The sequence below is a fragment of the Mytilus californianus genome, unplaced genomic scaffold, assembly GCF_021869535.1.
Source record: "Mytilus californianus isolate M0D057914Y unplaced genomic scaffold, xbMytCali1.0.p SCAF_2, whole genome shotgun sequence".
Classification (NCBI taxonomy): Eukaryota; Metazoa; Mollusca; class Bivalvia; order Mytilida; family Mytilidae; genus Mytilus; species Mytilus californianus.
The window spans coordinates 135,252,758-135,279,816 of record NW_026262668.1 but is presented as its reverse complement, the minus strand read 5'-3'; the positions used below and the strand labels follow the sequence as shown (position 1 = coordinate 135,279,816).

The 27,059-nt window shown below is 31.9% G+C and overlaps 1 protein-coding gene across 3 annotated transcripts in view; it reads right to left on the bottom strand.

Annotated features, from left to right (window-relative positions):
- LOC127731101 (polypeptide N-acetylgalactosaminyltransferase 13-like) overlaps nt 1-25,715 on the bottom strand; it is a 43,343-nt gene extending 17,628 nt beyond the window's left edge. For 2 of the 3 annotated variants that reach the window (XM_052239965.1, XM_052239966.1), the window contains exons 1-8: nt 25,653-25,715; nt 19,922-20,194; nt 16,709-16,877; nt 13,761-13,927; nt 12,796-12,816; nt 6,096-6,200; nt 2,658-2,760; nt 606-776 (exon numbers count right to left, since the gene is read on the bottom strand). In XM_052239965.1, coding sequence (XP_052095925.1) covers nt 606-776; nt 2,658-2,760; nt 6,096-6,200; nt 12,796-12,816; nt 13,761-13,927; nt 16,709-16,877; nt 19,922-20,123 — 938 coding nt within the window. In that variant the 5' untranslated portion in view covers nt 20,124-20,194; nt 25,653-25,715. The remainder of the gene's footprint in view (nt 1-605; nt 777-2,657; nt 2,761-6,095; nt 6,201-12,795; nt 12,817-13,760; nt 13,928-16,708; nt 16,878-19,921; nt 20,195-25,652) is intronic. The other variant, XM_052239967.1, reaches the window with a different exon arrangement.
- Nucleotides 25,716-27,059: the final 1,344 nt, after the last annotated feature.

Sequence of the window (27,059 nt, the reverse complement as noted above, 5' to 3'; positions counted from 1 at the left end):
CTTTAAACTATAAAATAAACCTGACACATGTACAATTACATAGTATTTTCTATTTCAGTAAGACATTTTTTAATTGAAATTGACTAAATTCATGATGTCTTTTTTACTTCCCTTACAAACATGACAAAGCATGCCATGATATTATAACACAATCCTTGAACAAAATGTTAGCTATGACTTAAGTAATCAGATACCATATTTAAACAAGACCAATACAATGTCTGAACCTCAATTGCTGCATGCAATTGATTGAGGTAACATGACTGATCATTCCCTCAAATCATTGAAGCCAAGAAAAGTTTGATGAACATTTTCCTTGTACAATGAGTATTGTAAAATTTTAAACTATAGGCAAACAGTTAGTGACTGCATGGCAGATGTTAAAACTGCTAATACACTATAAGTCAAATATATCAAGCTGCATACTGAATATAAATTCATTCCCTACATATAGGCCAAGAAAAAAACTTTCACAAATGTTTTCTACCCAATTCTTTTGGACGTTATTTTTTGCATTTTCTCCAAAATTCAAGTAAAATTAATTTATATAAATACCTTTATCTAAAGATTGTCAGGTTAAATTCTTCCACTATTATGAAACAAACCTTGTTGGATTACTTCTTTCTCCACCTCTCCTGTCTAATTCTCTCTGAGGAACTGGGTACCAGCGGAAATTTAATTTCCAATTAAACCCTCCCCATGTCATATCTGATCCAGGAATGTATTCAAATGTATCATCACTGATCACATCAATTATAGGACATACAACTGCAGTTCTGCAATAGAAAAAAATCACAGGTCACATCAATTATTGGACATACAACTGCAGTTCTGTAATAAAAGTCATCAATGATCAATTATGGGACATATGTAACCCTGCCACATTCTGTATGTACCTGTCCCAAGTGTGGAGCCTGTAAATCAGTGGTTGTTTATTGCTGTCTGTCATATTTGTTGTCTCATTTGAATTATTTCACATTTTATCATGTCAGAGCCTTTTATACCTGGTTGTAAACAGTATGAGCATGGTTCACCACAGAATGAAAATCAAGGGTGGGGGAGAAAGTTCATCAAATCAGAGATGGTGTGTTGCGTTGTTGAATCGTTCCTTATTTGTTTACTTTCTGCCTTACAAGTTGTTGTCATATATAGCTTATATGAAAAAGGGAGTCTCACATACATTTTATGGTCATCACACTTTACGAAACCTATTAGAGAAGTTAAAAACCCTTATATGGCTTCCCAGATTTCAAGAATTATAGTTTTCTAATAAATCTGTCACTCCAATTATAATTGGGTGATTGCAATGACAATTACCAGATGTGTGTTATCTTATCACTTAGTGTAATCAAACATTATATATGTAGTTGATAGTTCCCAATATTTTTTCTTTCATTTGTAACATACTAATATAGATCTGCAACTTATCTTATCTTAATTTTAACTTTTTAATTTATAAATAATAGATTATTATCTAATGAATTTTCAAATCTGGAACCACAAACAAGATCAAGTAAAAATTAAAATTAACAGACACAACAAAACAATTATATACATATATCACTCAGAAAATTATTTACAGAATAACAAACACACCATAAAATTCTTCAAACAATTTACCAAAGAAAAGAAAAATTAATAATGAAAATCATACTTGCAAATCTGAAGGGTTAACTTCAAAATGTCTATCTCTTAAAAACCTATAAAACTTATCCGTAATTATCTTTCAAGTGTCTAATAATGAACAGTAAATTTCAAACTTCATTTATACAGTCCTACTCGTAAATTTCAAACTTTATATATACAGTCCTACAGATCTTATCAGGAAACATAAAATTTATAAATAAATCTGTCACTCCAATTATTATCATATGCTAAGATATTTCCCAGATCTAATTAATAATGAAAATCATACTTGCAAATCTGAAGGGTTATTTCCCTTTGAACAGAACTATGGTTTAACATAGTACTCTAACATTACATATATAATAATTAGTAATGTAATTAACTTGAAAATGTCTAATAATATAGCTTATAATCATCACCACTTAGGAAATAGAAAATTTTCAAATAAATCTGTCACTCCAATTATAATTGTGAGATAAGACATTTACCATATGCTTAGTCATAATGTGATAACAAGAGAAAAATATTTAAAAATACTACTTTTGGATATTAAAAATGGCGATAACTCAAAAAGGAGAAATACTAAAATCCTGAAAATTGAACTTGACCTTCATTTAGTCACAAGAATTCTAAATTTGAAAAAAAATCATCACAGCGTTTTCATGTTATTGAAGAGACACTGTTTGGCAGCCGCCCCCCCCATCCAACGTACATCCCCAAATCAATAACTGATATTTCCTTTGAAAATCCGGTATAAAATCTTATATGATAAATATTTGAAGGAAGAAATTGTGGATATTTTTTGCAAAGATATCTTTGAATTTAAAATGTTTTTTGCCAACTAGTTAATCCAATGCTTTACAACCATAAGTGAAATGTTATTCATCTTTGTGGATGGTGGACTAACAAAAGTTGACTGTTTGATTTATCTAATTGTTCTACTTATTTCTATAATTTCCTACTTAGGACTAAGGATTAATGTAAATCTACCATTGGTACTTAAATCTTTAAGTAATTGGTAACTTGATTACCTATCTTTGTGTATTTCTGCTAGCAGTGGTTCAAGCCATCCCTCTGTACATTCACAATGTGCATCCAGAAAAGTAATGACCTTCCCTTTAGAAGCTGCAGCACCTGTTTAAATGGAATAGATACAAACTGCAGAGAACCATCTATTAACACAGGGTTTAAGCTAGGATTCTGCTGAGGGCTTTAGCCACTTTTGCATTATAAACCTGTGTATATACATTTAATGTAAATAGGCAATCTATGTCATGTTTTTGTAAGCACTACACTAAAATTATAATTTATCAGTTTAAAAGAAATGTAGCCTTTTGCATGTACCAAGAATTCAATTATCTCTTACACAAAATAGTCTGGACTATTTTTTTACTTTTTTTTATCCGGTTTAGTAACTATTTTGAATTTATAACTTTCAGTATTCAAGCAAACACCAGAAACTAAATGCAAATAATTTTGTAACAATGTTAACACATGAACAAAATTAAGTTGTACTTAGAAATTGGTATTGCTAACTAACATTGCATATTGGAGAGGCGGAACTTCAGGTCTCAACTTCGTGTTTCCATCTCTATTATAATAGAGATACAATATCACACTGATCTTGAAACATGGTTTTAGTTTTAAAAAAAATGTATTCTGAAACCAAATGTTGACTTCCTGGTTACCATCTGTACAGTGATAAAAGTTAGAAATGAGACTGTATACATTGTTTGTGATAACTATACACATGTATGTCATGCATACTTTAGTTGTAGTAATTCTGGTTACCTTTTAATTTTGTGTACATGTATAAATAATGCAATTTTTGAAAAATTTCAGATACTGTGAAAGTACGTTTATTCGTGGGTATCAATTTTCATAGTTTGAGCAAAAATTACATGTTTGTGGGTTCTTAAATTCATGGATTTTAGTTTTCTTAAAAAAATCAAGTAATGAATTTGAAGCCATCAGAAACGAAGATTCTTGAAAATAATCATATGTTGTTTTATTATGATTTGAAGGACATTGCAAATTAAAGGTGTTCATTTCAATTTACTTCAATGTCTGTCTTTCATCATGTTCGTTTACTGACAATATTCATCAAAATTTTAATAAAATAATTGCTTTCGGAAATAAGCTGATTCAGCTGTGGTTAAAATTGTCTCTATTGAAGGAAATTGCAAAGTAAACATTTTAATAGTTGCACACATGTTATCAGAAATGATGACACTTACTAACCTGAGATCTAATGATCAACGGATAAATGATCATCAAAGGTGTTAATTGGGCCATACACACGTCACTTAAAGAAAACAGTTACATAAAAAAATGCTACAAATGTACTTTTAGAATTAATTCTTATGAAATAAATGGGGAATATGTCCATGGGACACAGATGATGCCCCTGCTTGCATATAACGCTATAAAGGGACATAACTCAAGAACTGTAGAAGTGACGATACCCAAATTTGTACTGGATCTGAGTTTTGTGGTAATAATCATTGTTTATAAGTTTCATAACATTTAGTTAAGGCAAACTTTAAAAGTTAGAGAACAGAAACGAAAAATTTAGCAATTTTTCCATTTGTAAAGGGGCATAACTCTAGAAAGGTAGAAGTGATACCACTTAAATTCGAACTTGATCTGTGTTTTGTGGTAATTAACATTATGTATAAGTTTCATAACATTTAGTTGAGGCAAACTAAAGTTAGAGAACAGAAACGAATATTTTAGCAATTTTTCCATTTGTAAAGGGGCATAACTCTAGAACAGTTAAAGTGACACCACTAACATTCAAATTGGATCTGTATTTTGTGGTAATAAGTATTGTGTATAAGTTTCATAACATTTGGTTGAGGCAAACTTAAGTTAGAGAACGGAAAGGAAAAATTCAGCAATTTTTCCATTTGTAAAGGGGCATAACTCTAGAACGGTTAAAGTGACGCCACCAAAATTCAAACTTGATCTGTGTTTTGTGGTAATAAGTATTGTGTATAAGTTTCATAACATTTGGTTTAGGCAAACTAAAGTTAGAGAACGGAAACCAACTGTGGGACATACGTTCGGACAAACATACAGACGGACAAGGGTAAAACTTATTATTTCTTATGCAGCAAAAATACTGCAATCTGATTGGTTAATTACCCTGGTGTAAATAACACCCCACCCTTGTTCACCCCGGGATAAATAAAATTTTGCCAAAAAATAAAAAATATAAAAAATAAAAAATAAATAAATTTGAGGACAAAAATTTGTAAAATTTTTTTTTTAAAAATAAAAAAAAATGTTTTTCCCAAAAATTCAAAAGAACAAATTTTTTTTTCTGTATTTCCCAAAAATAAAGAATAAAAGTATTTGATTTGATTTGATTTGATTTGTGGTGTTTTAACGCCACTTTTAAGCACCGCTTTTGGGCTATTTCGTGGCGGCCAGTTTTTATTGGTGGAGGAAGCCGGAGTACCCTGAGAAAACCATCGAACTTCGATAGGAAAACTGACAATCCTAGTCAATTAAGATTGGAGTCGAGTGCACCCGCACGATCGGGGTTCGAACTCACAACCTCAGTGTTGACTGGCTAGTGATTACAGTAGTAACTACTTAGACCACTCGGCCACCGAGGCCCCTAAAAAAAAAAAAAAAAAAAAAAAAAAAAAAAGTATTTGACAATACGTAGCAACATCGACATTGAAAAAATGTTACATTGGAAATTTTTCATTAGCATTTTTCGATTTTACTTTTGGTTTAAAAATAAGTAAAGGAATTGTTCATAAGAAATAAGTTCGTTATCTTGGTGTAATCAGGGGTGTACGGAATTTTACACCGTTGTTGAAAATTCATATACCCATTCGGCTGCGCATCAGGGTGTATGAATTTTCAACAACGGTGTAAAATTCTGTACACCCCTGATTACACCAAGATAACTAATAACTCCCCTCCGCTACGGCAGGGGCATAAAAAGCATGCCCAACATGAATTTATTATTTTTTTGTATGAGAATTAAAAGGTTAAAAGGTCTTACAGTTTTGGTTTTTTTTAGTGAAATGGGTAAAATCCTGTCTGCAGTTGTATATAGAGTTCATAGTGCGTTTGCTGATATTTGATGTATTCTCTAGAATATATGCCCGTATCCATGTAGTCAAAATTACCGTAATGGGGATATTTCCATGTCTTGATTTGAACAACAGTTGGTATATTTTGTTGGACACTTACATTAGTGGATAAAGCCATCCACAAAAACAATGAAAAATGGTACCCCACGAATAAAAGTACTTTCACAGTACACCATTAATTTTCACAAATATATTTAAGTTGTCATTTAAAACTAGAATATATATACCAACTGTTTTGGAAACCCTGTGTTTTGCATTATTTTTTTGAAACCCAGTATTTTATTCAAATCAATTGAATTGGAATGGGCAACAAGCAAAGCAGTATTACATAAATCAACTATTTACAGTAAAACTAACCTTTCAATCTGGCTCTTATTAAACCAGTTCTTGTTTCTGATCTTAAAACATATGTCTTCACTGGCAATTTTGCTACATAGTCATCTAACTGTTGTCCTAAATGCTCTATAAAAAGTAACAATACATATTATTCATACTTTAAATAAAATTAAAGCCTTGGAATGTCCAATGCACAAATTTAATCTGTTAAACGGTTACAGCTCCATCATACACGTATCTTTATCTTGTTCTTCAAAGTTTTTCCTAGAATCCTATACGAAATGTAGGCTTGAGAGATCTTACAATGCAGTTTTACATTTAAATTATATTTCTAAGGGGTAACATGCTTTAAAATAGTTGATCAAAACTAATTCTATTTTCAAAATTTTCAGAGACATTACTGATATTAAGGTGGGTCGGATGTCTTCCTCCATCTTAGATTTTAAAGTAGCCGATAACAGTTAGTCTAGATCTTTGATGAAATGTGTAAATTTTGAGAGTAGTATGTAATTTATGTGTAAGACTTTTGATGTAAATATAGAAAATTATGTGTTTTATCATATTTACGGCTGTAATTTCTAAAAAAAAAAACACATTTGTGTTTGATTCATTTTTTTTCAACTTTGCCAAATAAGGGGAGATAACTCAGATAAAGTAATTTTTATAATAGAAAATGTTGTGAATTTACCTATTTTAATATATAGCAAGAAAACCAGTTCGGTGACCCCATTTTTTCTTTTTCTTATCTGAAAGCATGTTATAAGAGCTATCTTCTCACATTTTATCTTAAAATTCTATCATGTAGTTTTCTTTTTATCACACAAAATTAGATTTTCCATGCATAATCTATACAAAATCTGACAATCTTGCACAACCTGTAGCGTGAAAAAAAAGTCCGGTGACCCATACTTTTTATTATATTTTTGAAAAAAGCATCATAAAAACTTCATTTTGACAAATTATTAAAAAATTCTATGGATTTTAATTAAGACACCCCATCTAGCTTGTGTTAACCATTGATATAAATTTCATAAAAATCGGTCTATGAAAGAAATTTATACCTTACAATCATTCCATAAAACAAATTTAGGTGACCTATTTCTAATCATAGTATCAAATACATCATCTTGACCACAAAAACTAATCATTGATGACTGAACCATGTAATGAGGTCAAGATCAGTTGAACCTGCCTGACAGACATGTACACCTTGCAAGTATCTTATATACCAAATAAGGTCATTGTATTACACATAAGTAAAAAAAATTACATTTAGTCACTTTTTTTAAGCAAGCAGTCACTGGACCATGAAATGAGGTAAAGAACAATGGACATACGACTGATGAAATTTAGATTTTCTTCCTTCTGAAATCTAAAGCTTTATCAAAGTAGTATACACCAATGCCTTATTAACAGTCCTCCCTATGTCTCACAATCTGGGATTTATGTCACAGGCAAGAGTTAGACAAAAATTAAATTTAAACAAGCGTTCTCAGCGTATTGCGAAGCAATACATAGTCCCCTACTGTTTAAAAATTCATTGTACTGAAACAGAACGCTAACTTGATCTATAACTTGTCGTGGTGTAAACTATATAACAAACATCAAGTCAATATCTTCAAGCATGACGAAAAAGTGTGGAAAACTGATTATCTAAGTGAATTTTCGAAGTCCAAGGACCATAACTCTGCACAAAATCACCAGCCCGTAACAAAATTTAAACTTAATCTGTAACTTGTCATGATAAAACTATATACCAATTATCAAATCAATATCTTCAAGCATAACGAAAAATAGTGAGGAAAACTGATTATTTGAGTGAATTTTCTAAGTCCAAGGACCATAACTCTGCAAAAAATCATCAGACCGGAACAAAATTCGAACTTGATCTGAAACTTGTCAGTATAAAACTATATATTAACAAGTAATGATTGTAACAGGATGCTGTTACGAAGTCTCCCAAACGAAGCTCCCATAATTCGTAATTCCCAGGGTCGCCTGACATTGGGCAACGTCTAGTGAAAATTGGTTTGGTCCAGTAAAGTTATATGCATTAGTGATGCCTGGGGAATAACCTTGTATATCATTCAAATCATCTTGGCATGACAAACCAGAATATATATGGTTTAGGGGTGGGGATCTCGACCATTTACAAGATACTAGAACATTGGGGGTGGGGAGGAACCCCTGGGGACTGGCCCTATACGTCATTCAAATGTTCATTACATGACGAACAGGAATATATATGGTTTAGGGGCGGGGATCTCAACCATTTACAAGATATTAGAACATTGGGGGTGGGGGGAACCCCCGGGGACTGACTGTATACGTCATTCAAATGTTCGAGACATGACAAATAGGAATATATATGGTTTAGGGGTGGGGATCTCAACCATTTTCAAGATATTAGAACTTTCTCAAATGGCAGGGGGTCGGGATGACCCCTGGGGACTAACCCTGTATATCATTCAAACCATCTTCGCATGACAAACCAGAATATATATGGTTTAGGGGTGGGGATCTTGACCACTTAGAAGATATTAGAACTTTCTTAAATGGCAGGGGGTGGGGGTGACCCCTGGGGACTAACCCTGTATTTCATTTGATGTGCTTTATCATGACAAACCAGAATATATATAGTTGAGGGGTGGGGATCTCGACCATTTACAAGATATTAGAACTTCCTTAAATGGCAGGGGGTCGGGATGACCCCTGGGGACTAACCCTGTATATCATTCAAACCATCTTAGCATGACAAACCAGAATATATATGGTTTAGGGGTGGGGATCTTGACCACTTAGAAGATATTAGAACTTTCTTAAATGGCAGGGGGTGGGGGTGACCCCTGGGGACTAACCCTGTATTTCATCTGATGTGCTTTATCATGACAAAGCAGAATATATATGGTTTAGGGGTAGGGATCTCGACCATTTACAAGATATTAGAACTTTCTCAAATGGCAGGGGGTCGGGATGACCCCTGGGGACTAACCCTGTATATCATTCAAACCATCTTAGCATGACAAACCAGAATATATATGGTTTAGGGGTGGGGATCTTGACCACTTACAAGGTATTAGAACTTTCTTAAATGGCAGGGGGTGGGGGTGACCCCTGGGGACTAACCCTGTATTTCATTTAATGGGCTTTATCATTTAGAACATTTTCAATTAAAAAGATTGTGTCTATCACAAACGGTTTTCAATTTATAATCATTTGAAAATTTTTAAAAATAAAATCCCATAGGGTTCTATAGTAAAACCCTCTTCTTTTTGCCCCTCAAAGTACCCCTTTATAAACCCCATTGCAAAAACAAAACCCTGATTGCACCACTAGACATGTTAGTCTAACATATTGTGAAACCCTAAGTTAATCTGATAAGCAGTTTTGGAGAACGGGTGCGGACAAGTTCAAATTTAAAAGCGGCGGAAGAAGAAGAAGAATAATAATAATAATAAGAACTGAGCAAAAACAATAAGTCTTCCCAAACTTCGTTTGGGAGACTTAATTATCAAATCAATATCTTCAAGCATGACGAAAAAAGTGTGGAAAACTGATTATTTGAGTGAATTTTCTAAGTCCAAGGACCATAACTCTGCACAAAATTATCAGACCGGAACAAAATTCGAACTTGATCTGAAACTTGTCATTATAAAACTATAATATTAATTATCAAATCAATATCTTCAAGCATGACGAAAAAAAGTGTAGAAAACTGATTATTTGAGTGAATTTTCTAAGTCCAAGGACCATAACTCTGCAAAAAATTAACAGACCGGAGCAAAATTCGAACTTGATCTGTAACTTGTCATGATATAACAATACACCAAATATCAAATCAATATCTTCAAGCACAAAGAAAAAAAATTGTGGAAAACTGATTTGACTGACTGACGGATGGACAGACAGACAGACAGACGGAGTGCAAACCTAAAGTCCCCTTCGACTTTGTCGGTAGGGCACTAATAAAAAGTGTAGATCTAAAACAACTTGTCCACTAACTTTTAAATCATCCATCAGTACACATATTGGTTACCTGCTTTAAATAATTCTGTGTTATATGATAAATAATAATAAGCTAGTAATAACTCACACACTATTTTTCACTATTAACATACAACAAAATAATTTGTGCATTGAATAAAAAGGAAATGTGAAGCACCATAAGCACCCACTATGTTATAATTAGTAGCTGAAACCAACACTGGATAAAATATAACATTAGTATCAATAACTTCATACAATTAGTACCAATAACTACACTATTAAACATATGTTAATTAGTGAATATCAAATTTTAATGGGTTTTCATTATTTAAAAGGAAGGACCATACTGTAATATTGAAAAATATAAGGTCAATTTACAATGTAACTAATCAATTATGTACATTTGTTAGCTATTTAGAACATCCTGGTTATAAACTATCAAATTCATCATAAAGCAAAATAAAATGCTCCGCTGGGCACAGCTTGATACGACCGCAGAGGTCGAAACCCTGAACAGTTGGTGCAAGTATGGACACAACATCCAAGCTTGATACAGCTCTGAATTTGGATTGTGATTAAATATTTGACACAGCATAGGTTTCTGACACAGAATGAATGTGGTCTAAGAACTTAAAAAATTTAGGTTAACCTATTATGGTCCAATATCCAAAATCTAAATACATACATAGTTAGATTCAGCATATCAAAGAACACAAGATTTCAATTTTTGTTAAAATCAAACTAAGTTTAATTTTGGACCCTTTGGACCTTAATGTAGACCAATTTGAAAACAGGACCAAAAAATAAGAATCTAAATACATGGTTAGATTCAGCATATCAAAGAACCCCAATATTTCATTTTTTGATGAAATCAAACCATATCATTATTATTTGCTTTTATATATAATTCAAAAATAACCAACTTAAAAAGGAACATTTTTAAGAAAAAAAAAAAAAAGAAAAAAAGGAAAAAAATATTCAACCCCTCAAACTCAATCCCAGCCTTCCCTTTGTGGTATGGTACCTTGCAGAACAATTTAAGAGAAATCCATACACTTGAACACAAGTTATTGTCTGGAAACTGTAAAAATGCTTGTTTTTTGGCCCCTTTTTGGCCCCAAATTCCTAAACGTTTAGGGCAATTATCCCCAAACTCAAACCCAGCTTTCCCTTTGTGATATGGAACCTTTTAGTACAATTTCATAAAGATCCATACACTTACACACAAGTTATTGTCCTGAAACTAGAATAATGCTTGTTTTTTGCCCCTTTTTGGCCCCTAATTACTAAAATTTTGAGGCAATTACCCCCAAAATCAATCCCAGCCTGCCCTTTGTGGTATGGTAACTGGCAGCACAATTTCAGAGAGATCCATACACTTAAACACAAGTTATTGTCTGGAAACTAGAAAAATGCTTATTTTTGGCCCCTTATTCCTAAATGTTTTGGGCAATTACCCCCAAACTCAATTTCAGCTTTCCCTTTGTAATATGGAACCTTGTAGTACAATTTCAGAAAGATCCATACACTTACACACAAGTTATTGTCATGAAACTAGAAAAATGCTTGTTTTTTGCCCCTTTTTTGGCCCCTAATTCCTAAAATTTTGAGGCAATTACCCCCAAAATCAATCCAAACATTCCCTTTGTGATATGGAACCTTGCAGTACAATGTCAGAGAGATCCATACACTAACACACAAGTTATTGTCTGGAAGTTACAAAAATGCTTATTTTTGGCCCCTTTTTGACCCTTAATTCCTTAACTGTTGGTACCATAACCCCCAAAATCAATCCCAACCTTCCTTTTGTGGTATTGAACCTTATGGTAAAATGTCATAGAGATCCATTCACTTAAACTAAAGTTATTGTGCGAAAACCAATGTGTCTTCAGACGACGACGATAACGTCATACCAATATATGACCACAATTTTTTTTTGCGGTCGTATAAAAAGTAGGCAATAAAAAATAAAAAACAAAAAATCCATAAAAAAAACAATAAAAAAATGCATGCTCTTATTTTTAACGCCATCAAACTGAATAAAAATAAAATCAACATTTGATCCTTTTCAGTTAATTGTGGAATTGAAAACAAACACTTAACATTTTAAAATAACAAAGACAAAGAAATTCAACTGTTACGTAAAAATATGTAAATAGGAGGTGACTGGAGATTCCTTGATGCTTTGTCTCAGGCTGGTCACAAGTGTTTCACACTTGTAGTTTCTCAAAGAAAAGAGAGATAACTAAAGAACCATTCAAAGGAGCACATAGGAACTTTATCCTGTAATAAGGTGCAGAGTTTGCGAAATCTTTTTCCACGGATGGTCCTTGAAGAAAATCTGCTGGTCCTTTCTATTATTTCTATTGCATAATACCAAAATTCTGTTGGTCCTTTACAAACTTTTCATGGTCAAGTCTTTTGGACCACCACTTTTTGCAAACTCTGCAGGTGTATGTGAAACTAAACTTATCCTTAATTAGCATGAACAAAATTTGATGCTTAGTCATTTTGTTTATCATTTATCAATATATTTTAAAGGGAAATAATTGAGAGAGTGAAAAATGGCTGTGACAAATAAAGTATTGGAATAATGACAAACTTAGCATAAAAATGTTTATATATAATATGTGTGTATGGTTAATTCAAGCAAACTTCCCAGTATATAATGCTAACCCTATAATCACCTCTAAGAAAGAAACAATGCCATTATAAACCTGCTCTGTATACTTACCCATATGTGCTTTTGTGTTATCTATAATATTACAATTCTTTTTTTGCAAATCTTGTAAAATTGTTGCAACATTCTAATACGATGCTCTTCTGTCACTTTGTAAAACAAAGTCATGTTCTCATTCAATCAAATAATGGAGATTCATGTGCTGGACATCAAAATTGAATTTGAAATGTCAGTTGTATTTTAAAAGATGCTGAAGATCAAAATCGACATTTATGCAGGAGTTGCTCATCATGAAATTTAATAAAATCTTTAAAGAAATATTCATACACTTTCATATTGTAAAATAGTTTTCAAAATTTTTCCTTCATTAAATAAAAAAAGGCTGCCTTGCAAAATTTTCTTACAAAAAAAGGTCTGAATTTTCATAGTAGAATCGAAATAATTCTTTCGTGTATTTAACACCTCGCTTACACTCAATTCAGTCATGATAGAAATATTAAAAATATAATGCCTACCCATGTCAAAATGTGCTGTTCAATCGTTATCAAAAAATAAGTTCAAAAGAAATCTATGAATTTACATGGGGATATAATTTTGCAATGTTAATCTGTTTTGAACATCTTTGTGAAATATCAGGTAAACAAGAAGGATAACTCTATAGTACTCCTGTTTCGTGAGAGTAGATGATAAATTTGTGTTTAACCAATAAATTGAAATTTAGAAGCTAAAATTTACTGATAAGTATGTCTGGCTATCTATATGTTTTTAATTGAATATAACACAAATATACAATAAACTCTTTTTCAGGAATTTTCAACAAAAATCTATCATGTATAAATTTTATTCTCAATGTTCCTTAAATATTTGTTATACAAAAATGACATTACATTTAGCTAAATGGCTGCTGAAAACTATAAAATTTGAACTCAATCAGCTCAGAAAAATTAATGTCACATAACAACAGAAGGCTACACGATCATGACTTTGGTGAAAACAAGATTATTAATGGCTTCCCTTACCTCTTTCACTGGCATCATCTACCAGTATAATTTCTTCTAAATATTCAGGTGGAGATCTATTTATAATACTGTGAACAGTACGTAGTAATGTTGACCAAGCCTCATTATGGAAAACTATTACTAAACTTGTTTTTGGTAAATCTGTAGGATAGGACTTTCTTTTACAACTGAAAATACAAATGTCTGAAATTATTACAAGGGTGGACACAGTAATGACTTGCCTGTTTCATTGATAAGAAATAATAATGATGCAGCCTGAACTGTTTCATTGATTAGAAATGATTATCATGAAGCCTGAACTGTTTCATTGATTAGAAATGATAACCATGAAGCCTGAACTGTTTCATTGATTAGAAATGATAACCATGAAGCCTGAACTGTTTCATTGATTAGAAATGATTACCATGAAGCCTGAACTGTTTCATTGATTAGAAATGATTATCACAAAGCCTGAACTGTTTCATTGATTAGAAATGATTACCATGTAACATGAACTGTTTCACTGATTAGAAATGATAACCATGAAGCCTGAACTGTTTCATTGATTAGAAATGAATACCATGAAGCCTGAACTGTTTCATTGAATAGAAATGATTACCATGGAGCCTGAACTGTTTCATTGATTAGAAATGATTATCATGAAGCCTGAACTGTTTCATTGATTAGAAATGATTACCATGAAGCCTGAACTGTTTCATTGATTAGAAATGACTACCATGAAGCCTGAACTGTTTCATTGATTAGAAATGATTATCACGAAGCCTGAACTGTTTCATTGATTAGAAATGATAACATGAAGCCTGAACTGTTTCATTGATTAGAAATGATTACCATGAAGCCTGAACTGTTTCATTGATTAGAAATGATTACCATGAAGCCTGAACTGTTTCATTGATTAGAAATGATTACCATGAAGCCTGAACTGTTTCAGTGATTAGAAATGACTACCATGAAGCCTGAACTGTTTCATTGATTAGAAATGATTACCAAGTTACATGAACTGTTTCATTGATTAGAAATGATTACCATGAAGCCTGAACTGTTTCATTGATTAGAAATGATTACCATGAAGCCTGAACTGTTTCATTGATTAGAAATGATAACCATGAAGCCTGAACTGTTTTATTGATAAGAAATGATTAGCATGATGCCTGAACTGTTTCATTGATTAGAAATGATAACCATGAAGCCTGAACTGTTTCATTGATTAGAAATGATTACCATGAAGCCTGAACTGTTTCGTTGATTAGAAATGATTACCATGAAGCCTGAACTGTTTCATTGATTAGAAATGATTACCATGAAGCCTGAACTGTTTCATTGATTAGAAATGATTAACATGTAACATGAACTGTTTCACTGATTAGAAATGATAACCATGAAGCCTGAACTGTTTCATTGATTAGAAATGATTACCATGAAGCCTGAACTGTTTCATTGATTAGAAATGATAACCATGAAGCCTGAACTGTTTCATTGATTAGAAATGATTACCATGAAGCCTGAACTGTTTCATTGATTAGAAATGATTGCCATGTAACATGAACTGTTTCATTGATTAGAAATGAATACCATGAAGCCTGAACTGTTTCATTGATTAGAAATGAATATCACGAAGCCTGAACTGTTTTATTGATTAGAAATGATTGCCATGAAGCCTGAACTGTTTCATTGATTAGAAATGACTACCATGAAGCCTGAACTGTTTCATTGATTAGAAATGACTACCATGAAGCCTGAACTGTTTTACTGATTAGAAATGATTTCTATGAAGCCTGAACTATTTCATTGATTAGAAATGATTACCATGAAGCCTGAACTGTTTCATTGATAAGAAATGATTACCATGAAGCCTGAACTGTTTCATTGATTAGAAATGATTACCATGTAACATGAACTGTTTCATTGATTAGAAGTGATAACCATGTAACATGAACTGTTTCATTTATTAGAAATGATTACCATGAAGCCTGAACTGTTTCATTGATTAGAAATGATTACCATGAAGCCCGAACTGTTTCACTGATAAGAAATGATTACCATGAAGCCTGAACTGTTTCATTGATTAGAAATGATTACCATGAAGCCCGAACTGTTTCACTGATAAGAAATGATAACCATGAAGCCTGAAATGTTTTTGTAATGTATTTAAACATTGTGGTGATTATTGATGTGTAAACTTGGCCGATGTACTCCCAAACTTTACATACATGTATAAGTCCTTAGTCAGTCAGGGGTTATTCTTATTCAAGTGTCTTTTATTTACTGGAATAGGTAAATTATTTTGGAGGTAGAGTTATATCCCTTAAACATTCAGATATTTTTTTACTTTATATAAGTAAAAAAGTCTTATTTTATTCTTTCCTTGAATTTCTCTAGCTGAAATTGCTCTACTGGAGTGTTTAATTGTCTATCATTAATAGTCTTTGCTATTCATAAAAGTATAATTTCATGGACAATGAAAATCTCATTTGTCTGTTATCTTCAAAATACAGCTTATTTACAAGCCTCCAGGGAGCAATTTTTAGAGGCCTTGTACAGTTACTTAACATATGTGCGCAATAGACTTCTTTGTTTAGTACTTCAAATAAAGGTTGAACTCTATGTAAAAAATAATTAGCAAACCAGAAAAATATTGTAAAACATGTTTTGGCCTCCCAAAACTTTTAAGAGGTTGTATAAAAAATTTACTTGTATAAGTAAATTTTTGGAGAAGATTAAGGGGAGATTATCCAAACCTTAAAAGTAAAATAAAAATCTTTCGAATTTACTAAAACAAGCGAATATTACTTACATCTGCAGGTAAACAAAACTGACTTGTATAATATAAGTATTGTCCCTGACTGTTAGTGACACTTAGTGGATCTTTGTCAAATAAGCCTACACAGGTTTTGCAATTAGCCTTTTCTATCACAGACAAGACACAGCCTTTTTCCTGGATAACTTACCCTTCCATTCTATAATCAGGCAAACTTCTATTTAAAGACATCATATCACTGGCAAGTAAATTAAACTGATTAATCTTAAACTTTTCCTTTGATTCTGCCTGCTTGTCTTGAGGTATAACCACAGCTTTACCCATCTCCCCTGGTCCTGTTGGGTTCCTTCTCAATATATCTGCCAAAATATAATCAGGAAAAAAGGTTCATTTTCTTCATCTCTATATTAGTATATATGTGGATAAAAGTTGGTGATTTTCCTTAGTTTCCCAAAATAGAAGGGATTTCAATAAATAGGACCTACTTACAATGTATGATATAGCTATGTAATTTCAGTAATAAACTGATGACACAGAGATATGTCTCACCTTTTTGTAATTTAGATAAAACAATGCAAATATTGAATCCAAATGGCAATATTTAAACATAGAAACTATGCAAAACATTCGAAGTCAATGAACCACGACTTAAGGTGCAGGACCAAATAATCTCCATGGAGATCAGAAATGCCAATGCTTTTAAAACTACATACCAAATACTGTTGACTTATCATAAGTGGTTCCCTAAACACTAACCTAAACACAAACTTTAACTTGTAAGCAATTGTAAAAGTTTCAAAGTCAATGAACCTTGATAGGGGGTGGTCACTGGTGGCAAATAATCTCCATGGAAAAGAAGACGTGCAAATGCTAATAATATCATCGACAGATGTGCTAATGCTTATGCATCTGCATACCAAATATTATTGACCTTCCACTAGTGGTTCCCCTTAAATTGACCTAATCACAAACTAATACATGTTAAGTAAGCAAATTTCAAAGTCAATAGACCATGACTTAGGGGGCAGGGCCAAATAGTCTCCATAGAAATGAGATGTGTCAATGCTAAAACAACTCACTGCATAACAAATATCATTGACCTACCAGTGGTTCCCCATAAACTGACCTAATCACAAACTAATACATTGTTGACGCCGCTGCCGTCGGAAACAGCATACCTAAGTCTCGCTTTTTGACTCCATCAAGGTGAGACAATAAAATGGATGTTTAAAAAAATAAACAGTTTAGTTTTATTTCAAACATGATTCAGTGAATTAAGTAAATATTATTACGGCCGTTACCAATTTGGCAGCAGCTTAGCTAAAAATGTTTGAATTTAAAATAATATAAAATCTATTATTATCTACATGATCTAGCAGTACCACAATAAAGGAGAGATATGATAAAAGCCATTATTTGGTCCCTGAAATTGCACAAAAAATAAAATCATCAATTCTAATTTTAGTGATTTAAATGATAACCTGGTCATTTAAGTACAATTTTTATAGATTGTCATTTGTGATGTAAATATGACCAAAAGTCACCATTTACACATATTTTTTCAGTTAAATTTTTGTTGAATTAAATTATTAGCTTATACTAATACATGGTATTCAAATATGTCAAAATGAGATTTAAAAAATGATTATATATTTTGACAGATTTTGTAAATCTAAAACAAATATGTAAGACAAAATTCAAATACAGTATCAGGGTTCTCACTAAGGAATATTAAAGGTGAGTCCAGGGACTTGTCATTTTTGATTATGGTGAGTCCAACAGTGAGAAGATGAAATTTCAATGCTATATTATTTATCAATTTAGTCCCCATGACAAAATAGAGCGAAGAAATGACATCAACTTTTGATTATTTTTAAACTTTTGTCATTAAATGCTGATATTTGTGCCCAGTTGATACAACATTTTACACTCTTGATGCATCTTTGGACTCTACAGTTTTGAAAACGATGAGTCAAGACAGATTTTCATGAGTTCATGATCAGGACTCATGGACACGCCTTAGTGAGAACCATGCAGTATATTATTTCTGATGTTTGAGTATTAGAATTGAGACTTGTCAACTCATGGTGAATATTATTTGATAGATTTCTAATACTTTGTGATAATCAATTTAAAGGAGCAAAAGGGCCTTATCATGCTTATCATACCCTTGGGTTTAGCAAAACCATGAGAACAAAATATCTACCAATTTTGAATCCCTGTACGGTCCTGAAAGTCTTTCTGATTAATCTTAATATAAATTATTGTCATCCAAGGTCAACAAAGGTTAAACAAAAGACAATGTGTACTGTAGATTCATTTATTTTCATGGATACTTAATTTTGTGGTTTTGCCAAAATTTGCAAATTTTATATTTCTTTGAATATATAAGTATATATCTAATGTGATTATAGTAATCCTTAGAACTGCTGATATTTTTGATTTTGGTCACATTTCTCTAAATTCCCTACATATAATAGTACACGACAACCATCACCATATGAAAGCACAATAATTGTTACTTCCAACATGCAAATGATAAGCCACCTTGCTTGGGGTACCTACGTTGTTTTTTCTCCGGTAAAGGAGAAATCCAAAGGCTTCTTGCTTCAAAAGATTGTTTAATTGCTGGTTCTGAAAATAGGAATTGGACAAGGACAAACATTTTATTTTCTGAATGACTTGATGTGAATGTTTACATTATCAAACCAATATAAATTGTGTGTTTTACGATGAAACTCATTACTGAATTGGTTGTATTGTATGAAAGCCATTAACTTGCCCCTCACAGTCAGAGTCACAACCCCAGAAATTGCATACTGTGGATTCATTAATATTCGTTGGATACCAATTTTCGTGGATTTCGTGGGTACAGGGGAACCATGAATTTAAATGTTCAACGAAATACAAATTTTATACAGGAATATATGCAGACTTTGCCAAAACCACGAATTTAAATATCCAAGAATATGCAAGTTTTCCTCAATCCACGAAAATTGGTACCCACGAAAATAAATGAATCCACAGTAAATAGTAAAATCATACAATTTTTTGAAAATGATTGTAAATTAATCAGGACAAAGGATGATACATAATCTGCTACAAAAAAGCCTAGAAAAGATTAGATTCCAGTTTGGAGTTTGAACCACTACTGAATGATTATAAATTCCTTCAAACACAACAGTGTGAACCTTTTGATATTTATGATTTACATACATCCTATGTACATGATATGATAAGTGACTGGAAATACAAAAACAAATCATTTCTGAAATATAAAGAGCAACAACTCACTTCTAAAATATAAAAACCAACAAATACAAAAAGCAACAACTCACTTCTGGAATACATGTACAAGTAAATATGGTAAACTTGGTAAATGCAAGCACTTTAATTTACATACTTTTAGGCAAAATTTTTTCAAAAAATCCTTTTTCTTCTTTTTTATGTTGTTTTGCATTGTCTTTATTATTACAATCACTAGAGTTTCCCATAGCAGCACAATCAGTATAATACATGAGTAGAATGACATCTATCAGGAACCACACTAGTGATGTGGCCAAGATGATTTTACAATACTGGAGTTTTCTGTTGCTGATCATCATTCTGTATCTCTGAAGATTAAGGTCTGTTAGCTAGGTTTTTATTTTAAGTTATAGCCTCATGTCATGTTGGCCTACAAAAGAAAGTTTAGTTGATCGTGTTTTCAACTGTAACACTGTGTACATGATGTACCAATTGGTTTTTTTTAACTACGACATAAAATATTAAATAGAAGTTATCAATACATTCATGTCATTGGTTATAGAGTTTAATGTTCTTGTAAATGAAACATACAAATTTAGTTTTATTTATAAAAGATTATTCATCTTATTAATATATTTCAACATTGTATAGTTTTAATAAATTGTTCTTTCAATTATGACAGGTTTAATCCACAATTTTCTTCATAAGGAAATGCCTGTACCAAGTCAGGAATATCATATATATGACAGTTGTTTTCTATCCATTTGATGTGTTTGAGCTTTTGAATTTACCATTTGATAAAGGACTTTCAATTTTGAATTTTCCTTGTAGATTGGTATTTTTATTTTATCATCATGTGTACATGTACTTTTTTCTTAACTTGGAAAACTAAATGTCAGACAAACACTGTCATGACTATCTTCTAATCATATCAGTACAAAGCCAAAGGCACATGGTAAAACATGTTACAGTCAAATTCAATATATATATATTAAATATATATCCTTCTCTATCTTTGTATTAACCCTCATGCTGCCGAGTTTTTTTTTTTGCTTTGTACTGCCAAAAGCTTATTGACATTTCATATTTGTCATGTTGCAAAACGAATGCCCCTAGGTAGAACTGCACTTACCTGCTGTCTATAATTTTCCACGTGTCAATTTAGCCGTAATTGGGAAAAGCAATGTAATTTTATAAAGAGTCATTTTTTTTCAACTATTATTGTTCCAAGACTGTCATGAACGATATTAATAATACAACATTATTGAAGAATACAAATTCTTAACCTAGAAATACAGTTGTTTTTCTTTTATATTTCATATAAAATAAAATAAAATGCTCCGCTGGGGCGCAGCTTGATATGATCGCAGAGGTCGAACCCTGAACAGTTGGGGCAAGTATGGACACAACATTCAAGCTTGACACAGCACTGAATTTGGATTGTAATTAAATATTTGACACAGCATAGGTTTCTGACACAGAATGAAAGTGGTCTAAGAACTTAAAAATTTTTATTTACCTATTCAAACCATATCATTATTATTTGCTTTTATATATAAATCAGAAATAACCAATTAAAAATGGTAAATTTTAAAGAAAAAAAAGGAAAAAAAAATCCCCCCCCCCCCCAAAAATTTTTTGAACCCCCTTATGATTCATCACCCCCAAACTCAATCCCAGTCTTCCCTTTGTGGTATGGTACCTTGCAGTACAATTTCAGAGAGATCCATACACTTGAACACAAGTTATTGTCTGGAAACTAGAATAAACTGCTTCGCTGAGCGCAGCTGGATACGCCCGCAGAGGTCTAACCCTGAAGTTGGGGCAAAAATGGACACAATATTCAAGCTTGATACAGGTCTGAATTTGGATTTTAACTAAATATTTGACATACATCTATTATAGGTTTCTGAATAAATGTAGTCAAAGAACTTGAAGTTGGTTATATTTCTTAAATTTATATTCAATTAAAGATTTCTTGCTGTTGTGCAATACACTGTGCTGTTGCGCAATACTTAGTAAATCTGTTGTCAGACTATAAACAAATAAAATTTATAAAATTCTAAAGGGAGCTTACATCAATAGATATAAACAGTTCACCAAAGTTTCATACGAATTGCTGAAAGCATTTTTGAGTTTTTGTCTGAAAACTGGAAAATCCCCCCTTTTTTAATGAATAAACCCCATAATTCGGAAATGTAAAATCTAAAATTTATAAAATTCTAAAGGGAGCTTACATCAATAGATATCAACAATTCATCAAAGTTTCATGAGAACTGCTGAAAGCATTTTTGAGTTATGGTCCGAAAACTGGAAAATCCCCCTTTTTTTATGAATAAAACCCCATAACTCGGAAACGTAAAATCTAAAATTTATAAAAATCCAAAGGGAGCTCATGTCAATAGATATAAACAATTAACCAAAATTTCTTGCAAGTTGGTGAAAGCATTCTTGAGTTATTGTCCTAAAACTGGAAAATCCCCCTTTTTTTAATGAATAAAACCCCATAACTCGGAAACGTAAAATCTAAAATTTATAAAAAACGAAAGGGAGCTCACGTCAATAGATATAAACAATTCACCAAAGTTTTAAGCAAATTGGTTAAAGCGTTTTTGAGTTAATGTCCGACATGTTGACGACGGACGGACGGACAGACGGACGTACATCGGTATACCATAATACGTCCCGTAAACGGGCGTATAAAAATGCTTATTTTTGGCCCCAAATTCCTAAACGTTTAGGGCAATTACCCCTAAACTCAAACCCAGCTTTCCATTTGTAATATGGAACCTTGCAGTACAATTTCATGAAGATCCATACACTTGCACACAAGTTATTGTCCTGAAACTAGAAAAATGCTTGTTTTTTTGCCCTTTTATGGCCCCTAATTCCTAAAATTTTGAGGGAATTACCCCCAAAATCAATCCCAGCCTTCCCTTTGTAGTATGGTACCTTGCAGTACAATTTCAGAGAGATCCATACACTTGAACACAAGTTATTGTCTGGAAACTAGAAAAATGCTTATTTTTGGCCCCTTATTCCTAAACTTTTTGGGCAATTACCCCCAAACTCAATTCCAGCTTTCCCTTTGTGATATGGAACCTTGTAGTACAATTTCATAAAGATCCATACACTTACACACAAGTTTTTGTCATGAAACTAGAAAAATGCTTGTTTTTGCCCCTTTTTGGCCCCTAATTCCTAAAATTTGGAGGCAATTACCCCCAAAATCAATCCCAGCATTCCCTTTGTGATATGGAACCTTGTGGTACAATGTCAGAGAGATCCATACACTTACACACAAGTTATGTCTGGAAGTTACAAAAATGCTTATTTTTGGCCCCTAATTCCTTAACTGTTGGTACTATAACCCCCAAAATCAATCCCCACCTTCCTTTTGTTGTATTGAACCTTATGGTAAAATTTCATTGAGATCCATTCACTTAAACTAAAGTTAGAGTGCGAAAACTAATGTGTCTTCGGACGACGACGACGACGACGCCAACGTCATACCAATATACGACCACAAAAATTTTTGAAAATAAAAAAAAACCACATACATGTACATGTAGCTAATAATTTTATAAGCCCTTTAGGTATGGTAATGTCAAGTTAAATGTTTATATATGATAATATTAAAAATCCTAAAATAATTATATTTATAAACAAAACAATGGCACCCCATACAAAAAAAAATTAATTAAAATACAATGTACACAAATGATGTACGAACAAATAAAAATAAACAATACCCTGAGCCTGAGCAGCCGATTCTATGACATACATGTACTTTGTGTTGTAAGGTATTATACAATGTACGTGTCAGATTAAATTTTACATTTTAAGTCTTGTTTCAGTAAGAGAGGAAAATTTTTTTACTTATTATTATCAATATTAATTTGGTCTTTATCTTAATCATGTTCGTTATTGTTATTTTGTTGGCTTCACTTAGCACAATAAATCTTGTGGAACAGTAGGAATACGAGGGAACAAAATCCAAATATTATTCCTATGGTCTACATAAAATTGAGAATGGAAATCAATGGAAATGGGGAATGTGTCAAAGAGACAACAACCCGACCAAAGAGCACAAGACAGCCGAAGGCCACCAATGGGTCTTCAACACAGCAAGAAAATCCCACCAATGGGTCTTCAACACAGCAAGAAAATCCCACCAATGGGTCTTCAACACAGCAAGAAAATATATGTACATATATTACATGTATTATGCATGTTAGCCTGAAGCAATCATCATTCACGACATGAAAATATTATATATTGATCTCTATCTTTTATGAGGAAATACACATGGTACATGTAATTGGCATACATGTCATATTTTTAAAAGAATCACCTTTGTTTTCATTAATTGATTAATTGCTGTTTGCTTAACATAGAGGCCAGTATTTCATGCAATATTTTATTTAGGGCAAAAGAAATGGACCGAGATGAAGGACGGAAAATTAAGACTACCACTGAAAAGATTGATATGATAAGGAATCATAGTTTGCCTATCATCAGGCCACTTACAAATTTAACATCCCTATTCTGATTGAAGAAAGATTTTTACATTATTGCTTCCATGGTGAAACAGGTACAAATTCATTGAAAATGTTATATCTCAGTTCATGTATATCGCTCAACATACATGTACCTTTATCGAAAAACAAATACAAAGTCAATCGTGGCATTCTGAATTCAGACAAATATTTTTTCAGTCAGGACTCTTAATAAGCGTATATTGTGAATATTTATATTTCATGTAATTAAGTACAAATCTTATCATGCTTATCATGTCTGTAATTATTTATTAGGTAAAGCCATTATAAATGAAAATATTTTGCTATGATTAAATTGTTTATTAAAAAAAATAAATGAAGAATGTGTCTATCGGCCACAGATGCCCCCACTTAAAAACATGCATGAGTCAACTTCCACATACAGATGCAGGATTCACGTAGTTAAGACCTTTATGTGTTTATAGGCATAAGTTTCATAACATTTGGTTGTGGCAAACTAAAGTCAGAGAACGGAAACGAAAAATTCAGCATTTTTTTTTTATAATTTTTATGTTAATAAAGAGGCATAACTTCTAAACAGTAAAAGTGACGCCACCCAATTTCGAACTTGATCTGTTTTGTGGTAATAAGCATTGTGTATAAGTTTTATAAAATTTGGTTGAGGCAAACTAAAGTTAGAGAACGGAAGCCAAATTTCGGGATGGAGGGACAACGGTAACACTTAATGCCCCCTCCGCAACAGTGGGGCATAAAAATTACTCAAATGTAAGCGACATTTTACATGAAAATGCTGAATGACAGAATTAGTAAATAATCTAAATTAGTCAGTAGTACTTACTAACAAGCTTTTGATCCTGTATTATTTGTTGACATTTGTTTTAAAATGCATTTAATTCAGTTTGCTTTATTTATTATTTTGTGTGTAGAAGCCATTTGTCTCTTTGGCAGCAAGAGGATTAAGAGATATATAATCTTGTTGCTAGTCTTCTTCAGAATATATCAAGATAACATGATAAGTGAACATTAATAGTCATTATTAACTAATTGCTATCTGTCCAGGATTTTAGGTTCAGCATCAAAAGAAGTGATCAATTTCTCGCAAATTAGAACCTAAAATGCACGGGAACTCCTAGTCCAAACAATGTTGTATATGTGCTTGATGCCTTCTTAGTCAAAACATCATAATACATGAGAATCCAATTTCGATTTTATGAATGAATTGTCCTGGTTAGTATAACAGTTACATGTATGTTGGTGCTTTATTCGTGTATGCTGGGCTTTCTATTTACCAAGCTACTGCTTTCAATGCAAATTTACTACATAATAGGGACAACACAAAAAGTTAGTCAGTTGTCTATGTAAACTAACCCCAAACCTATCATTAAGTTTATGCGGACGTATTTTTCCACGTCCGCGGTTCGACTTCTAAACAGGAAGTGACGGTTTATTGTTCCTATCCTGCAGTTAATATACGTTACTTCAAAATAAAACAAATAATATTCATCAGATACAAGATTTAAAACATCTTATCTTAACACTTAATACACTGATTCACAAACGCTAGTTTATATTAGTTCACATTTTTATATACCTACAACACCAATGATTAAAGTATGATGACATACCACCACAACGTACGAATAATATAGGGTTACGATTGGGGAAGGTCTAAAAACTGGACAGATAAAACCAGGAGTCCTTTTAGATCTGTGCTTTTATGAAATCTTAACTAACAATATTTTATGCTTAATGTACATAAAATAGTAGGAGTAAATATTTGTAAAATAGATTTTACTTTACTACGTGATTTTAGGACAACAATATTTTTTTAAGGATTGTATATATACTAATCTAGTCCGTTCCATGTTTTTAAACAATATTAAATGAAAATAAGGTTTTTTTTTTGTTTACCGTGTGACACGGGTGCTCCGTTGCGGAGGAATTTACCTAGAGAAGAAGAAGACAGTTTTTTTTCGATACGTTTTCATCTGTTACTTTTGTTTTACTCAACAGATTGTTAAAATTTAAATTGTATGATAAAGAAAAGGGTATTTACTTACATTATTTGTCAAAAAAATTAAAATAAAAAATTAATAAGTTAAAAAAAATCTGCCAGGACAGTTAAATTTTAAGAAAAAAATGGCTGAAATTGCCATGAAAAATTTACTTATAATTGAAACAATTTCTCCAAAACAACTGTCTGGCATATTATTTTTGTACGATTATAAAGTTTAGGGAATAATCATTCTAAAAATCTATAATTTAATACTTTTTTCGATTTTTAAAGGTAAAAAAATCTGCCAGGACAATAGCCTATTACGTTAGAAATTTTGTTGAAATTAGCTCAAAATCAAAATATAAAGTGAAATATCTTCTTCAAAATGAATGTCTGGTAAGCAAATTTTGGTTAATTGGAAAGTTTAGAATATAAGCTTTATGAAAATATAAAATTATATGAACTCTTATTTCATTAACACAAAAAAAATCTGCCAGGACAGTAGCCTACTCCGTTAAATTTCTGTATTAATGGCGGAAATTAACAACGCAATTTCTGAGTGCAATTTCTAACTATAAATCAAATAGTTTCTTTATTGCGATTGTCTGGCATACTATTGTGTTATTATTATAAAGTAACAGACCCAGTTATAAAATAAAAATACAGAAATTGAACAATTTTCATTTTTAAAGTAAATAAAAAGGCTTATTATGTCTTAACTTGTGGAAAAATTTGTTTCAAATCGAAATAGAAAGTTGAATAGATTATTGTTATTTTTG